General features: G+C 49.1%; 4 protein-coding genes across 4 annotated transcripts; 3 read left to right on the forward strand and 1 right to left on the reverse strand.

Annotated features, from left to right (window-relative positions):
- Positions 1-1094, forward strand: ENH_00007640 (hypothetical protein; the record flags this gene model as incomplete). The annotated part of the gene is made up of 1 exon (XM_013578590.1): positions 1-1094. A coding segment is annotated over one exon (1094 nt), but the record flags the coding sequence as incomplete, so codon positions are not given.
- A 2574-nt stretch (positions 1095-3668) lies between these two features.
- ENH_00007650 (hypothetical protein) lies at positions 3669-4840 on the reverse strand (the record flags this gene model as incomplete). Its single annotated transcript, XM_013578591.1, has 2 exons — positions 3669-4139; positions 4727-4840. 2 exons carry the CDS (start codon positions 4838-4840, stop codon positions 3669-3671), a joined length of 585 nt encoding a protein of 194 aa, XP_013434045.1.
- Positions 4841-9624: 4784 nt separating this feature from the next.
- On the forward strand, positions 9625-10376 carry ENH_00007660 (hypothetical protein, conserved; the record flags this gene model as incomplete). The annotated part of the gene is made up of 2 exons (XM_013578592.1): positions 9625-9864; positions 10113-10376. The coding sequence occupies 2 exons, from the start codon at positions 9625-9627 to the stop codon at positions 10374-10376; spliced, it is 504 nt and encodes a 167-aa protein (XP_013434046.1).
- Positions 10377-13625: 3249 nt separating this feature from the next.
- ENH_00007670 (hypothetical protein, conserved) lies at positions 13626-15217 on the forward strand (the record flags this gene model as incomplete). The annotated part of the gene is made up of 2 exons (XM_013578593.1): positions 13626-13934; positions 14846-15217. The coding sequence occupies 2 exons, from the start codon at positions 13626-13628 to the stop codon at positions 15215-15217; spliced, it is 681 nt and encodes a 226-aa protein (XP_013434047.1).
- Between the last annotated feature and the right edge of the window lie 288 nt (positions 15218-15505).

Raw genomic sequence — 15505 nt, forward strand, 5'->3', positions numbered from 1 at the left:
CGGGGGGGCCCCCCGGGGGGCCCCCCGGGGGGGCCCTCAGCTGCTTCCTGCAGCAAGCTGCTGCAGCAGGGGCCCTGCAGCTGCCCAGCCAGGACGTGGGGGCCCCCGAAGTGAGCCAATACACTCTGCAGCTGCTGCTGCTGCAGTCTGTTGCAGAAGCAGCAGCAGAACGTTTGCTGTTTTTGAATAGACTGGAGGCCCTTTGTGCCAGCAGAAGCATAGGCTCTGCAGTGCTGGGGAAGGCCATGCCTGCTGCTGCTGCTGCTGCTGCTGCTGCTGCTGCTGCTGCTGCGCCCGCGGCCCACGTCCCGGCGGCCACTGCTGCTGCCTTCGGCCCCGCTGCTGCTGCTGCTGCTGCTGCTGCTGCCAACCGACGCAAAGTCGGAATTACCTTCGAGCAGTTCACGAAGATGCTGCTGGCGGACAGCAGCGGGCCCTTCGGCGAGGCCGAGTGGATGGTGAACAGCAGCAGCAGCAGCAGCAGCAGCAGCAGCAGCAGCAGCAGCAGCAGCAGCAACAGGGTCCCGCGGCGGCTCGCAGAAACGCTGGCAGCAGTTGCCAACTCCAACAAACTCCGCAAAGACTCCGACGTTAGAGTGCATCAAATCTTTAGAGATTTAATTCAATTTGGTTTAAAGCATGACCAGCTAGCAGCAGCAGGGGGGGCCCCCCTGCTGGGGGCCCTGGGGGCCCCCCTGTCGCCGGGCCCCGCGAGGGGCCCCCGGGGCCCCCCGGGGCCCCCCGGGGGGGCCCCGGGGGGCCCCCCGGGGGGCCCCCCAGGCCTCAAAACCCATGAAGGACCTTTTCTTGTTTCTTTATTCAGCAGCTACTTAAAAGAATTCGAAAGAAACACGGAAAAGAACAGCACGCACAGGGCCCCGCTGCAGCTGGGGCCCCAGTGGACTGCGGAGCAGTGCAGCAGCAGCATAGACCTGATGGCTGCGGAAGAAGCTGCTGAAATCCGCAAATTAAATCTTATGAAAGAAAAGGCGTGGGCGCAGTTGCGCGTGTTGGGGGTGGAGGCTTCAGGTGTACATACACCTGAGGCGGGCGCGGCGCACGGCCCGCTCGCGCTGGCGCTCGCGCTGCTCTGAGGCCGCCGAAACGGAGGAAAGCGCCGCCAAATGCCATTTATTTCGACAGAATTGCAATAATAAATGTCAATCTTTCCAAAATAATGCATTTTTGAAGAAGTTTCCCGGAAATATCGCGCAGATCGGGAAAAAAATTCAAGTTTTTGAACGCCCGCCAGCTGTCGCTTCTGCACAGCCAAAGGCCAGTGCGCGCCGGCGGGGCTCTGCCGCCCGCTGCTTGTTTTATAAAGGGAATGGAGTTTAACAATTGAAATTAATTTAATTCATTTAATTCATTTAATTTAATTAATTTAATTCAATTAATGCAATTAAATCCAATTCAAAATCCTTTCAATCATCAAGTCCAACGGAAGTTCAACAGCTGCCCCCGTGGCTGGCCCTGCGAGGTGTTTGTTTGTCTTGCTTTGTCGCTCTCCGGACTTTGTGGATTGTGGCTTTATTTTTTCTGTCATTTCTTTTATTTTGTTCTTTTTCAATTCTTTTATTTGTTTTATTTTTGGACTTCTTCTTTGCTGCGCTGCCTGCTGCAGCAGCAGCGCTTTGCTGCGCAGCGCCTTTGTTTTTTGTTGCCTTGCACTTCAAGTTGTTTTCTTTTCTTCATTGTTTGCTCATTTGTTTTTTATTTGTTTTCTTTTCTTTTATTTATTTTCTAAACCCCAATTTGTTTTCCTGCTGCTCTGCAGCAGCGCGCAACGGCCTCGAGGCGCTGCGGCGAACTCCGCCCCTTTACCTTTCAAATTTTGGGTTCTAGGGTTTAGGGTTTAGGGTTTAGGGTTTAGGGTTTGTTTTTTGTTCATTTTTTGCTGCTTCAGTCTTTACGGGACCCAGCTTATGGCGTCGTGGCTCCCTAGATCAGCAGCAGCAGCAAGAGTTGCCTGCAGCAGCAACAGCAGCAAAAGAAGCAGAAGCAGCAGCAGCAAGAGCTGCCTGCAGCAGCAGCAGCAGCAGCAAAAGAAGCAGAAGCAGCAGCAGCAAGAGATGCCTACAGCAGCAGCAAGAGATACCTGCAGCAGCAGCAGCAGCAAAAGGAACAGCTGCAGCAGCTACTGCAGTTTTGTTTGTTACCTTATTGCAATTATTGATAACATACGCGCGGCTTGACTCCAGCAGCGCGTCGGATCCATTATAATTGTTTAAATAAAAATAAATTATTATGAAAATAATAATTAATTTAAATCTAAATAAATTTAAATATTTAAAATCCCATTTACACGCTCAAGCAACTGGATCGGCCGCATCGCCGCGGGCTGCATGCAGCTGCATGCGTTCGGTGAGCTCGCAGGCCATAAGAACACGAAATAAAGAGTTAAAGAGAGCAAATAGAAGAAGTTTAATTAAATTAAATAAAAATTAAGTTATAATTGAATTCAAATTTAATTTAAATTTAACAAAAGCTGTCAAATAAACGCATTTCTTGGGCAAGTTGGCGCTGCAGCGGCCAATGGTCTGCAGCCGGCGAAAGGGCTGCTGCTCTGTCGGTTTTAGATCATTTCTTTTCGTTTTTGTTCTTTTAATTTAATTTCCAACAGTTTATTTCATTTTAATCTCAACAACAAATGTAGAAAGCTGCTGTTTGCTGCTTTCGCTTGGAGCCGCTGCTGGCAGTTTCGCGTGGCGGCGTTTCGCTCCCGGCTGTACAGACAGCTCCTGAGCTGTAGACCCTTTGTTTGCTTTAATTTGCATTTATTTTCCATTTATTTAATTTATTTTTTCAATTTAATTCCGCTGCTTTCCTTAAATGGCATAAAGGGGCTCCGAGTGCACCATGGACGACGGGGAAGACCTGCAGCAGTTCCTCGCGCGGCTGCTGACGAAGAAGTTCTGGAAAGCCAAACTGACTTGTGGGTCTTTCAAAGGATTTGAATAAAGATTTAAATAAAGATTTAAATAAAGATTTAAATAAAAGATTTAAATAAAAGATTTAAAGAAAAGATTCAAATTAAAAGACAAACTTGGCACTTAGTGTAAAATTATTATTTAAATCTTTTAATTTGCTTTTCGGGGCTTCGCTGCCGTCCGAGTGGCCGTTGAAGGCCCCCTGCTGCGGTGTACGTACACCTGAAGATCCTTCGCTGCAGGTCTTGCTGCTGCGCTGCTGCTGCGCTGCTGCTGCGCTGCTGCTGCAATTAGCTGCTTAAGGTTTGTTTGCTGCTGCTGCCTTGCGGCTCCCTGCTGCTCTTTCTGGCACGTCCTGCTCTCACCTGCTGCTGCTGCTGCTGCTGCTGCTGCTGCTGCTGCTGCAGGGGCAAATGCGTTTCGGGCGCTGCTGCTGGTGGGGGTTTTGCTGTGTCTTCGCTACTTGGGCGCCGCGTGAGTCTTTTTAATAAAAGAAATAATTAAAAGAATTAAATTAAAAGAATTAAATTAAAAGCAGCAGTTTTAATTGTTTTATTTTGAAGTTTAAATTCCCTTGCTGCTGCTGCTGCTGCACTTCAAGACTTTTACAAGTTCTGCCTAAAGACTTTGTTTGCTTTAATTCTTTTTTGTCTTTTTTAATTTTTAATTTTTAATTTTTGTTTTTTATTTTTTAATTTCATTTTGACCTCCATTTGGCGGCTGCTGCAGTTCCTTTTCTTATTTCGTTTTCCTCCTTTTGCCTTTTCGCCCTTCTGCTGCTGCTGCTGCTACTCCTGCTGCTACTCTTGCTGCTATTCCTGCTGCTGCTACTCCTGCTGCTGCTGCTGCTACTCCTGCTGCTGCTGCTGCTACTCCTGCTGTTGCTGCTGCTACTCCTGCTGCTGCTACTCCTGCTGCCGCTGCTGCTACTCCTGCTGCTGCTACTCCTGTTGCTGCTACGCCTGCTGCTGTTGCTGCTACTCCTGCTGCTGCTGCTGCTGCTACTCCTGCTGCTGCTGCTGCTGCTGCTGCTGCTACTCCTGCTGCTGCTGCTGCTGCTGCTGCTGCTGCTGCTGCTGCAGCTTCGCCTCCGTCTTGGGCATATTTTTGATTTTTTGGAACCTCGGCGAGGGCGGGGGCGGCGCGAGCGCTTATTCGGTTTTCAACAGAGGGGCGAATTACTTGTTGGGGGACTTGCGGCTGCAGCGGCTGGACCAGCAGCTGCGGAACGGGGGTAATTAATGCAATTAATTGATTAATTAATCAATTAATTAATCAATTAATTAATTAATTTTATTTATTTATTTATTTATTTCATTATTTAATTCATTTCCGCTTTTTTCCCATCCATTTGCCTCGAAAAAGCAGCTCAAACCGTTTTGCTGCTCTCGCTGCAGCAGCTTTTGTGCTGCAGCAACTTCGCTGCTGCGCTCACGCCGCATGCAGCTGCCTCTTTGCTGCTGCTGCTGCTGCTGTGCCTCTTTGCTGCTGCTGCTAGTGTTTCTCTGTTGCTGCATATATGCCTTTTTTCTGCTGCTGCTGCTAGCGCCTCTTTGCTGCTGCTGCTAATGCCTCTTTGTTGCTGCTGCTGCTGCTGCTGCTAGTGTTTCTCTGTTGCTGCATATATGCCTTTTTTCTGCTGCTGCTGCTAGCGCCTCTTTGCTGCTGCTGCTAATGCCTCTTTGTTGCTGCTGCTGCTGCTGCTGCTAGTGCCTCTTTGTTGCTGCTGCTGCTAGTGCACTGTTTTATTCTTAGTTTGGCAGAGGCAGTGCTTTGGCGCTTCTTTTGCTGCGCACTTTTGGCGTTCTTCTTGCTGCAGCAGCAGCAGCTGCTGCTGCTGCTGCTGCTGCCACTTGCCGCCCTGCTATTGCCTTTTCTGTGGCAGTCTTTGTGTCTAAGTGGCGCAGCATCTGCTGCTTTTGCTGCCGCCTTCGTTGCTGCTGCTGCTGCCAGTCTTGCTGCTGCTGCTGCTGCGGTGGCGGCGGCTCCTGCCACTGCTGGTGCCACCAGGGCTGCGGGGTCTAGCCATTAGCTGCTGCTGCTCTTGCTGCTGCTGCTGCTGCTGCTGCTGCTGCTGCTGCTGCAGATGCAGCAGTGGAGGAGGAGGGAAATGTTGTTGCTTACCGACCCCCTGTGGAGTTGAAGTCTCGGGACGCAAATAAGAAATGCCCTTGTGGTTCTGGACGGAAGTTGAAGAAGTGCTGCGGCGTTTAGGTGTACGTACACCTCAGCTCTGCATGCAGACTTCCTTGTAATGCGTTTTTGAGGAAGTCTGCATGCAGAGCTGAGGTGTACGTACACCTCAGCTCTGCATGCAGACTTCCTTTCAATGCGTTTTTGCTCCTCTGGGGTTTCTCTGGGTTGCTGCAGTTGTGGGGAGTTGCCTCAAAACTGTGACTGAGACAGGCTAAACCCTAAACCCTAAACCCTAAACCCTAGGTCTGTCCAACAAAGGCGAAAGAGCAAATGACACTATTTGCTTCGCCTTCTCCCGATTCAGAAACGGCGGGGGCCGCCGTTTCCTCTTCACTGGTTTTTCAGTGAAGTGGAAAACGCAGCAAAAAAAGCTCGAGAGATTGGCTAGCGAAGTAGCTGTGGAGTGGCGGTGATAAACAATGCAAAAAAGAAAATATAAATGAGTAAAATAGAAGAATTAAAACAGAGGCAAAGGCGCAGCAGTAGAAAGCGTTAAAGGCAATTGATAGGAGGAGAGGCAACTAAGAAAGAGAATACAAACGAAGACGAAGAAGCAGCAGCAGAGACGCAAAGAAAAGCATTTTTTAATAGTCACAGAGGCCGGAATAAATAATTAAAAAGGATAAAAGGCGGATTTGAAGCAGCGGAGAAGTGTTCTTGGTTTTATTTGCAGCTTCTTAATGGGAATCACGGAGCGTTCTGTGTGCAGATTGGCCGTGGAGTGAATCCTAGGCTTCAAAAGATGATCTGATTCGAACTATTGTTCATAATATTCGAATTCAAAATTAGTCTAAGACATTTTGTGCACATTGCTTAAGACTATGGAGCGCATTAGAGGCGCATTCGTCGGCCCTCGGGTCTTAGGCGGGCAGAGCTGAATGCTGCTGAGTAAGAAAGCTCAGGAGTGGCAGATTTGTATATATGTAGCAAGTTTGTGGCAATAAATAAAAATAAGTACTTAAAATTAATGAGCTGCTGCTGTTTTCTTGCAGAAGTGCGCAGTGTCTGGTGGTCGCTGCTGCAGATGTTGGCTGTCGTAGACAGAAAACTCAGTATGCGAAATCGGGAAAACCAAAATGCAAGAATGGAGCCTTAAAAAATGCAAATCATTGAAAATGAATTGTATTTTGAGCGCTTATTCAGGAAAAGAGGCGTCGAGTGGAAGAATATCCATATTCAGGCATTTGTTTCGGTGATGTTCGTGTGCCGCTGCAGGCAACATCGAGCCGCGGGCTTCGAAATGCAAATAAATTGTGCAAATTAGCTTTAAATATACCTTTTATTTAATTGCATTTGTTTTCTAAATATCGGTTTGGTCTGATTCTGCATTCTCATACGCTTTTCTTGCGGTGAAGGGCACCGCCTGAGCCACTGCCCGCTGTGCTCGCTCTGAAGTCGATTACCCAGTGAGTGTGGGGGAACCGGCAGTCATACTTTGAACCTGAAACCCAGCTGTAAAACAATATTCTCTGTTATTGTTTATAAGAAAAGAATAAAATTTGGCCGAAGTTAGCTCGAAAAATCAGGAATGCTGCCGGAGCTCGCCGATGCTGACTTGGCGGTCTGCCGTTTGCGGCTGCCGGGCCTTGCTGTCTGAGTTTAACTTCTGAGCACTTGCTTAAAATATCACACCACTCTTCTTGAAATTTGATTCTTTACGTATACATTTTTATTTATTTTTGAACGTGAAGAGCTTCTCCGAGAGAAGCAGAGAGGCAGACACATAGCCCGACGACCTCCACGATGGCGACCAGCCGTCGGCTCTGCCTCTCTCCAGGCATAATGTCCATCTTTTTGAGTTTTATTGCAGCTATAATTCTCATTCTTGGATCTCCAGATGTAGTTGAATCATATTTAGACACAGTAAATGTCGTAAGGAGGTTGCGGCGATCCAGAAGCCGCTATGTGATCAGCCCGCCCGAGCCGCCTGCCCGGCGCGCGAAAAGGTCTTCTTCTCTCCCTTCTCGGTGTGCCTTTCCCCTGATCTGTACCTTCTTTAATACATTATGATCCCAAAATTGCCTATTTTACAGCAAAGCCAAACCCTAGCCGAGCCAGAGACGAGCACAGCAGCAGCCCACCGTAGGCACGTCTGCTGGTTTGTGATTCACCTATGAACTGTTTCTGCGGTCTTTATCCTCAGCCTGCCATCTGGATTGAGTGACGAAGGTAAATCTAAATAGCCTTACTCATGAGCTTTTAGCTTTATTCCCCGAACAGGAATGAGGGTTTTGCAGCGCCGAGTGTCTCGGAGCTGTCTCGCTGTTTACACCGCAGGCCTGCTAAATATGGTAAGGCAGGCAAGTAGAACATCTTGTGTGTTGCCGTTTGCGTTTGCTTTGTTTGCAGAAGTAAGCTGAACCTCCAAGAGGCCCCTTTCAGGGCAGATCAGGCCCCTGCAGTGGCTCAGAAAGCCACCGTGACTCTGCCGTTCTGTATTAGTGGCAGAATGGTTGCAGACGGGCACCTCTTAAGTGCAGCAGCACCAACGCTTCATTGCTGCTGCTGCTGCTGCTGCTACAGTTGTGTTCTTGCATGTCCGATTGCTTGCCGTTTTCGCAGCGAGAAGCGCTCAAAGCTCCTTTGGAGGACAATGGACCGGCAGGTGAAAACATCAAGAGAAGCAGCAGCAATAACCCCACTTCGAACAACAGAACTGCTTTAAATAACAATATAATCATTAATAAGATGTTTAGAAAGTGAAGCGAGCACGTAGGTGCTCCTAAACACTCATGCAGCTTGCACAGCAGGGGCTGGCTCTCATCTGAGCCACATACGAAGAGCCTTTGCATTCAAAACTCATATTTGAACATTTTTCCTACTTTTAAGCCGCATAGTAAGCTGGTTTCAACAGCATTGGCAGCAGACTCTAAACGTGTTGGCCCGTTGGGACTTGATGTGCCTTTGCAGTCGAGAAATTTCTAAAGAGCAAGCCAACAAGGGCTGCACTTCTGGCTGCGGCGACTCGACAAGTGGATTTCAACTTGGGGCCCACAAATTCAATACCTATGCAGAGCTGCGGCGCGAACCCCATGGCTCGGGTTTACAGCCCCGAGGAGGTGGTGCGCCGCCTGAGACTGCCCAAACCCCCTTGCCTTGGCCCGCTAGAAGACACCCTGAGGGAGTTCAACATGTTTGTGACAGAGAACGGAGAAGCGATGGAAAAAGTTCGAGAAGGGATCAAGTCTAAGCCTCACAAAGCCTTTAGGCTTGCCTACATTCAGTGGTGGGCCTTTATCTTCTGTCTTCAACTGCACTTCAGCTCGCTCAAGGCTCTGGCCTGCAGCCTCGTATTCTTCTGTTATGCCCCCAGCCCTGGCTGCTGCTCACCTTTCTGTGTGTAGCAGTTTTGCGGCAACTCATCTTTCTCTGTGTAGTTTTGCTGCAGCTCATCCTTCTTATGTAGTTTTGCTGCAGCTCATCCTTCTTATGTAGTTTTGCTGCAGCTCATCATTCTTATGTAGTTTTGCTGCAGCTCATCTTTCTGTGTGTCACTTCGGTTTGGTGAGGCTCAGGAATGCGCTTATGGTGAAGCCGAACACGCTGCAGCTGCTGGCTGCGTTTCTGGACGAATCAGAAGGCTTCGAGGCAGACGAGGTGGACGGGGTGACGATTCTGCTTCAAGAAAACATGAAGTTGGACTCTCGCAGGGAGCAGCAGATGCTGACAAACATCCAGTTTGTCTTGAACATGCTAAGCACAGACCCCAATTGGGGCACTCCGAGCCTGACTTACTTGGGCAACCTAATAGGAACGCAGGCCCAAGCTTTGCTCACACCCAACACCCAAACCATCATTCATGTTATGCGCGAGACGCACACTCCCCTGACAGTCTGCAAAGCGGAGCAAGCAATTCACAAAAGAGAAAAAGGATTCGTGGGGGCCGTCTTTGAAGTTCCCCAGATGGGCAGATTGGCCGTCATGGGGGGCCATCTCAAGGGCTGGAGTGCGGAGCAGTTTGAGGGAGTCTTTCCCGACCTCATCAAGTTCTGCGGCAGCAAACCACTAGGCAAGCCTTTTAGTTCTTAAATTGGATGCTGCCTTCAAGCTCCTAGTGCTGCATCTGATATTGCATAGACGAGGCTGCATTTATACAGAATTCGAGTTGTACCGTGTCTGGATGTATATGTTTCTTGTTTAAAGAAGGAAGAAGTAACGCGTTTTTCACGTAATTCTTCCTACAATGGTGTTGCCTGTCATTGCGTACTCACCAGGGTTAGACTCATTCTCTTTGGGGGTTGTCTTTGGGGCCGATTTCAACGAACATTTTCACGCTGAATCCCTAGCACATCTCTTCAAGACTGCTGCGGTAGAGAGCTCACAGTACTCCATTTTCGATAAGGCACAGGAGCTTCCAGAAGATCTTTGTGAGGCCTCCCCCTTGGACCCCACGCACTGCTCCCCTCACCACCAACGTGTTTTGAATAAAGGAAAGGATGACTAATGTGAATCCGCTTCCTGACGTTGTGCATTTCGTTGCTCAGCGGATAACCTCAAGATGACACATCTACTTATGGAGGCTCTGACCGAACCCCTAGACATTATTGACAACACCTACGTGCCACTTCTCTGGTCTGCCGACAGGCTAGGCAGAAGCGTCAGTATTGAGGGGGCCCCCAAGACAATCCCGGCATCTATGCGGCAGCTGGGATTCCGCACAATAAGCATGTGCTACAGAGCAGGCGTTACCTACAAGTGGTTGCGCGGTTGTCGCTATCCCAGTGAATTTCCCAAGGAAGTAAGCAGTGGCAGTCTGTGGCAAGAACTGCTGCAATCCTTTTTCGTGATCACTTAGAGGTGCACCACTCTGTGTGAATACATTATGTGCTGTTTGTCGGAGGATCCAGATCCTTGAATGCCATTAAAGAGTCTTTTGCAGCTCCTCACCTACTTTTACCATAGTGCATTCCCACTAAGCTGTGTAAATCTTGTTCCAATGTGCTGAAACCTCTCTTCTTCAAATTGCTGTGTGTCGCGGCGACTCAGGGGCACTCGCCGTTCAGCGTGCTCAAACGTTGCCTGGCCTCAAAAGTGTACAGCTCAAATAAAGGCGCAGGCTACCTGGACAGAGTGGCTGTCCGTTTGCCCACAGCCAGCACTGCAGTGTTGGACCGCATTATAGAAGTGGGGAGCGCAGGGGAGTCGCTGCCGGCAGTATTTGCTTCGATTCGCAAGGGAGTTCATGTGTACGACCTCCGGAGCGACCACTCGATGGTAGGGAGCGTCATTGAGTTTCTCAAGCTCGACTAGAAACAGTCAAAGCAAGTGCAGTGAATGGGCTGCTGCTGTTGCCGCTCGGCAAACAGTTTCGCACTCCTACTGACAGCCTCTGCAGTGGCTCAGCAGCAGACCGAACTATATCAAGCGTCCAAAGGCTCTCTACGTTCCTTCTGCCGATACCTGCGGGAGACGCATGCAAAGGGTTTGTGAGCCGGACACTTGATCGGGCGTGCAGTGTGCGTTTTGGAACTTTACCGTGACGCGACCTCGTCCGTTGTAGTGAAACTAATTGTTTGAAATTTGCTATTTGAGCTCGTTCTTACTGGCTCATGTCGGGACTGTCAAAGAATACGGAAGGGATCCTTCTGTGTTCTGCCCGCGTTTAATTTTTTGTGTATGCTGTACACCTTGAATTGGCCCCTTCAGATGATTTCCAAATTATCTGAAGACACTTTTTATCAAGCTTTCGGCTTACCTGCTCATCCGGCCAGTGCCCACAAGCAAAGCCAAAAATTCTGGGGCGGTTCTACTGTTATATTAATATTTCCGCAAAATAACAGTAGAGTAAGTCTGCCCTATTCGTTAACTGATGCAGCATTTCTTCGCTGCATTTTTATTCTGACCGGCAATCTCCAAAACTCTTGCGGCGCCTTCCTTTTACTTGAAGGCTGACGTATGGTAACTGCTTGCACAAGTGAAATAGCTCGCCCTGATTACGAAATTAGAACAAGAACAGGACATTTCTGTCGATAGCAAAAATTCGAATTTTAGCCTATAGAGCCACTGTGTCTCCTATAGTTTATTACTTGCACGCCGCCCACTGGTTGCCACAAGGGCCGCATTCAATGGTGAGCTATGGGGCTGTTTCCTGATACCAGCTTCCCGGAAAGCCTCCAATTATACAGATGATTGTAATGTGGTGATTGCCCCATCGCATATGCTATTCCTTGCTTTTAATTAATCACCAATGTAGGCTGTTGCTTCACAGTAACTGTGGCGCCTTGCCGTGCCCAGTTAGACTTGTGGCTTTGTTTAGAAGCAGTTGAGGATTTCATTGCGCGTTGTAGCATGAGCACTGATGAGGAAGCACTAACATTTCTGGAAATTGCTCCAAAAGAAATACTTCTATCATGTGATAAGAGCTTTTATGCATCCCTGGAAATGGAATGAGCGTGCTTTTGCAAGACTGTTTTTTTTCGCCGAGGTAAATTTGGCTTCGCAAGATTCTTGAAGTAGATAGTTATCTAGTTTTTTGTGGGAGAGCACTGGCTTAGCAGTGAGTAATTAAAAAGCTGTGGAGGGGTCCGGGTCCTCTGTGCAGGTGAGCCTCCGTGAGCACTGCCACAGCCTTAGCTGAGCCACCCCCTCTTCAACTGATGAACGTCAGGGTAAATATTATCTCAAGTTGGAATAAACTGGCTGTATTTATGCAAGGCATCCTTGCGAAGACAGCGTCACTTCCTAAAACCTCCAAAATATTCGCAGCCTCGTTCTCCGGCAAAGCAAGAGAAACATGGGCAGACTCGAAGATAACTCTTGGCTCGTTACTCACTAACGCATATCTCTGAATTCACTAGCAAAGAATAAGAATTGCAAACGCAGAGGTGGCAGCTGTATGCTGTGGTCTATATTATCGCCATTTCAGAAAGACTGCAACAGCGCTGACGTGCAGAAAACTGCGGAAGGTAGATGCAAGAAATGCTATTAAATTCCGTAAGCCGTACAAGGGCTTCAATAAATAGGACCATGCAGTGATGAATAAGACTTAATCAGGTCTTTACAGAGCAGGCTTTGGAACTGAAGGGTCTATCACGTCGTCAGCAATTAGTGGCAACCAGCAATTAGGGACAGAGGCTGTCCCTTCTTAGAGATTGTTTCTTGTGAAAAAGAAGAAATGCAGCATTCATATGTCCTCCTGTTCGCACTGCCCAGCTCCCACTTAAGTAGCCCTATTCTCGTACGAAACCGAGGGAGACGCTTGAAGCCATATGGAGCTTCGCTTAGCACCTGTTGCCCTGAGCTTGCCCACTAACTTCCACTAATAAGCTCATTAGCGTCTGATTCACACTTTGAGTTGTGGCACGGAGCCTTCTTGCCGTGAGTAGAGCCTGCTGGAGAGTTGCAGCCCAGCGCTCCGCTGGTCTTGTAGGCGCAGCACTGGCACTGTAAATGGTCGCGAAACTCAGAGAAGCTCGCTCTAAAAAACCGTGAAAATTGCTATTTACTTTTTTTGGCGCGTCCGAGCGTGCTTGTGGCTTGATTTCTCTTGCGGGGTAACAAGCGTGCATCACCATACCCAGCCAGACGAACATGAGCGGCCTAGGTTGATAAAATCTAAAATAGCCCACCAGGGCAGACCTCCCCTACACGAAAAATTAATTTTGTAGGGAACTTGAAGCAGCGGCGTCCGTGGTTTCAGGGGAGATTAGGTTGCAGGTTGTTGTTTATCGTGGAATTACGAACTTACATTCAATGAATGCACTGCTGAGGCAGTGCAGCTAAGAGGGGACCCTCTGTTGGAGTAAAATGCGATTTGCGCGATCAGCTGACGATATATCAAAATATTTGTGGCCAATGAGAAAATTTGGATACTTGTTCTGTGGCTTGGTTGTGCACGGGTATTATGCTTTCCTGTTCATATGTTGCTGAGAGCGTAAGAGCCTTGCGTGTACACTGCGGTTCTGTCTTGGTGCGAAATTGGTGGTTGATATCTTAAAAATATATAAGGTAATCATGCTCTAATTAAATATTATTCCGGGGCACGGAGGATCTGCACAGTCTCTGCGGTATCGGAATGCTGACAACATAGCCGCTTCCGAAGGGACTAGTGAAACGCCGCGGCGAGCACGCGTCTCTCTCGAGTGCCCTAAAACGCGATGTCAAGAAAAGAATTTATAAAATTAGATATAAAAGTATTAGCAACTTCTAGCTCTCACTTTAGACTGGTTGAGTGGGGAGAGTAAGAGGCCCCAGGGCTGTTGTATAAGGTCGCACGGGGAACCCTCACAGCCAAAACACAACATAGAGCCCTATGGCAAGGTCCCTTGAGCTAACAACAGTGAAAAGTCTTTTTACACGTAATTGGAAGTTTCTTTGCATGCTCTGTGGGTTTTCCTCTCAAATTTGTTCCCCTCTGGGAGGCGGAGCAGCGACTGGGTGACTCCGCGTATCGCTCTGGAAGCCGCGTAATGTTTTATTAGTGTAACTTGGCATTATCTTCGTTGTGAGATACCCAAGTGAAGCTTGATCTGTTGAGACAGATTTATGCCCCGCCAGACGATGTTGTGCGGTGTTCTTCGCCGCTCCTCCCTCTTGCAGCTTCTGGCAATTTTGCTGCTGCAATTTGCCGCGAACGGGCCCCTGGCTTCTCTATCTGCAAACAAAACAGCGATTATCCGTGTTCCTCGGAAGGCGGTGGATGGCTGGCAATTAAATCAGGCCACGATTGGGGAGTTGGAGAACCCCCATGCGATCAACCGTCGAACAGGGACCAGAGGGCGCAGTATGACCCCTCTCTTCTGCACATTTCTCAGCTTCATCATCGCTGCAATTTTCCTCAGAAAGGCCCGACGGGAGAAGGAAGGCAGCGTAAGTTGCAACGTTTCCGGCTTTCCGCAGCAGCAGCAATCTAACTGCACATTTTTCAGGAGCAGCAGCGCGAGCCGTGCGGCATGAATTAACCTCATGGGGGTCCGCAGCTCAGTTGGAACTGCCATCAACTTGCGCACTTTGAGAAGACACGCAGCTGGAGCCGCTGCTGCAGTGACTACTGCTGCTGCTGCTGCTGCTGCTGGAGAGGCAGCGTCTTGCCAGGCTGCGCAGCAGTGATGAACGCCGCATAGTTTCCTGTCTTGCACGAGCTCAAGTGGACATCTTTCACTCTAATCTGCTGTTAAAGTACATGGAAAAGTGTGACGGTCTCAACCACCGCAACACGGAGTGTGGCTTACGGTGAAATATATGCCAGCCAAACCATCTGCTCTCAATGGCTCTCTGTCGCTTGCAAAACAGCTTGGAGGCTGTGGCGTTCATGGCTGTTTGCATGGCGTTCTTGAACGCGCTGGTTTCTGTGGGCATCAAAGTAACTTTATGGGGCAAAATGGACAGTTAAATGCAAATAATGTGCAGTAAATCTGCAGGCGCATTTCGTGGAATCCCCACATGCAGCCATAAAGCGAGAACGATGCATTGCCGATGACTGCCACGGTGGCGAAGCTTAGGTCTTGAGGCTTGAGGCTTGGGGTCAAGGGTCTAGGGCTTTATTACACCGATTGAAAGGGCCGGCTGCAGATATGGATACACTTGCGGCAAAAGTGGAGGCGTTGCCCCGCAAAAAGCTCTCATAATGCTTCACTCAACCAGTGAATCCGCCGCCGACTCGCAGGCTGTGTCTTGTGCCTTGGCTTTTGTTTTTGTATTCACGCTGAGTCCTACACTTTTTTTCGTTTGCTGCATCGGCGTGTACGTTTCATTGCCTCTGTGTGCGCGGGCGGCTGCAGGACTATGATCCAAACGAGGAGTGGTATTATCCGAGCTCGCCAAGCAGCAGCCGCCCTGCCAGCGCCAGCCCCTCAAACTTCCAACGCGGAAGCACGTTGGACAACTCGCCAGAAGCCGAGCACTCAGTTGAGAGCGCATTTACCGGGAGCCAACTAGACCTAAACATACCCACCAGCGAACTACCCAGTGTCTTTGGGGATGCGTCTTCCTTGGCATCAGAAGACGCCGAGCCATACAGAGAGCCAACACCATCCAGTGATTCAGAAAGCGATGAGGAAGGAAAACCCGAGCCGGTATTGGGGGAACAAACAGTGGTGCGTACTACCGTAGCAGCACAAGAAGCAGAGATTCCAGTACTTTTAAGTCACTGAGGGATATTGGATTTTTGTGAGCCGTATGTTGTTAAATCGAAGAACATGGTAAAATGCGGCTGCTGGAAACGTGCGAAGGAAGAGCTTTGTAAAGGTATTTGGCAGCAACACTGGTGCGGTGTGGTGGGCTACCACAAGACTGCAGTGAGGTGGATCTAGGTCCCTTTAGTTCTCCAGGTGGCATTCGTGGCTGGTTGGGGGATCTACTTTTGTGCTTGTGAGGGGCGGAAAGGAGAAGTGTCAATCATGGCCCCAGCAGCTAGTCTTTAGATCCGGTGGCCTGTAGTG

This window comes from Eimeria necatrix, genomic scaffold (genome assembly GCF_000499385.1).
Source record: "Eimeria necatrix Houghton genomic scaffold, Enh_scaff121, whole genome shotgun sequence".
NCBI classification, from domain to species: Eukaryota; Apicomplexa; class Conoidasida; order Eucoccidiorida; family Eimeriidae; genus Eimeria; species Eimeria necatrix.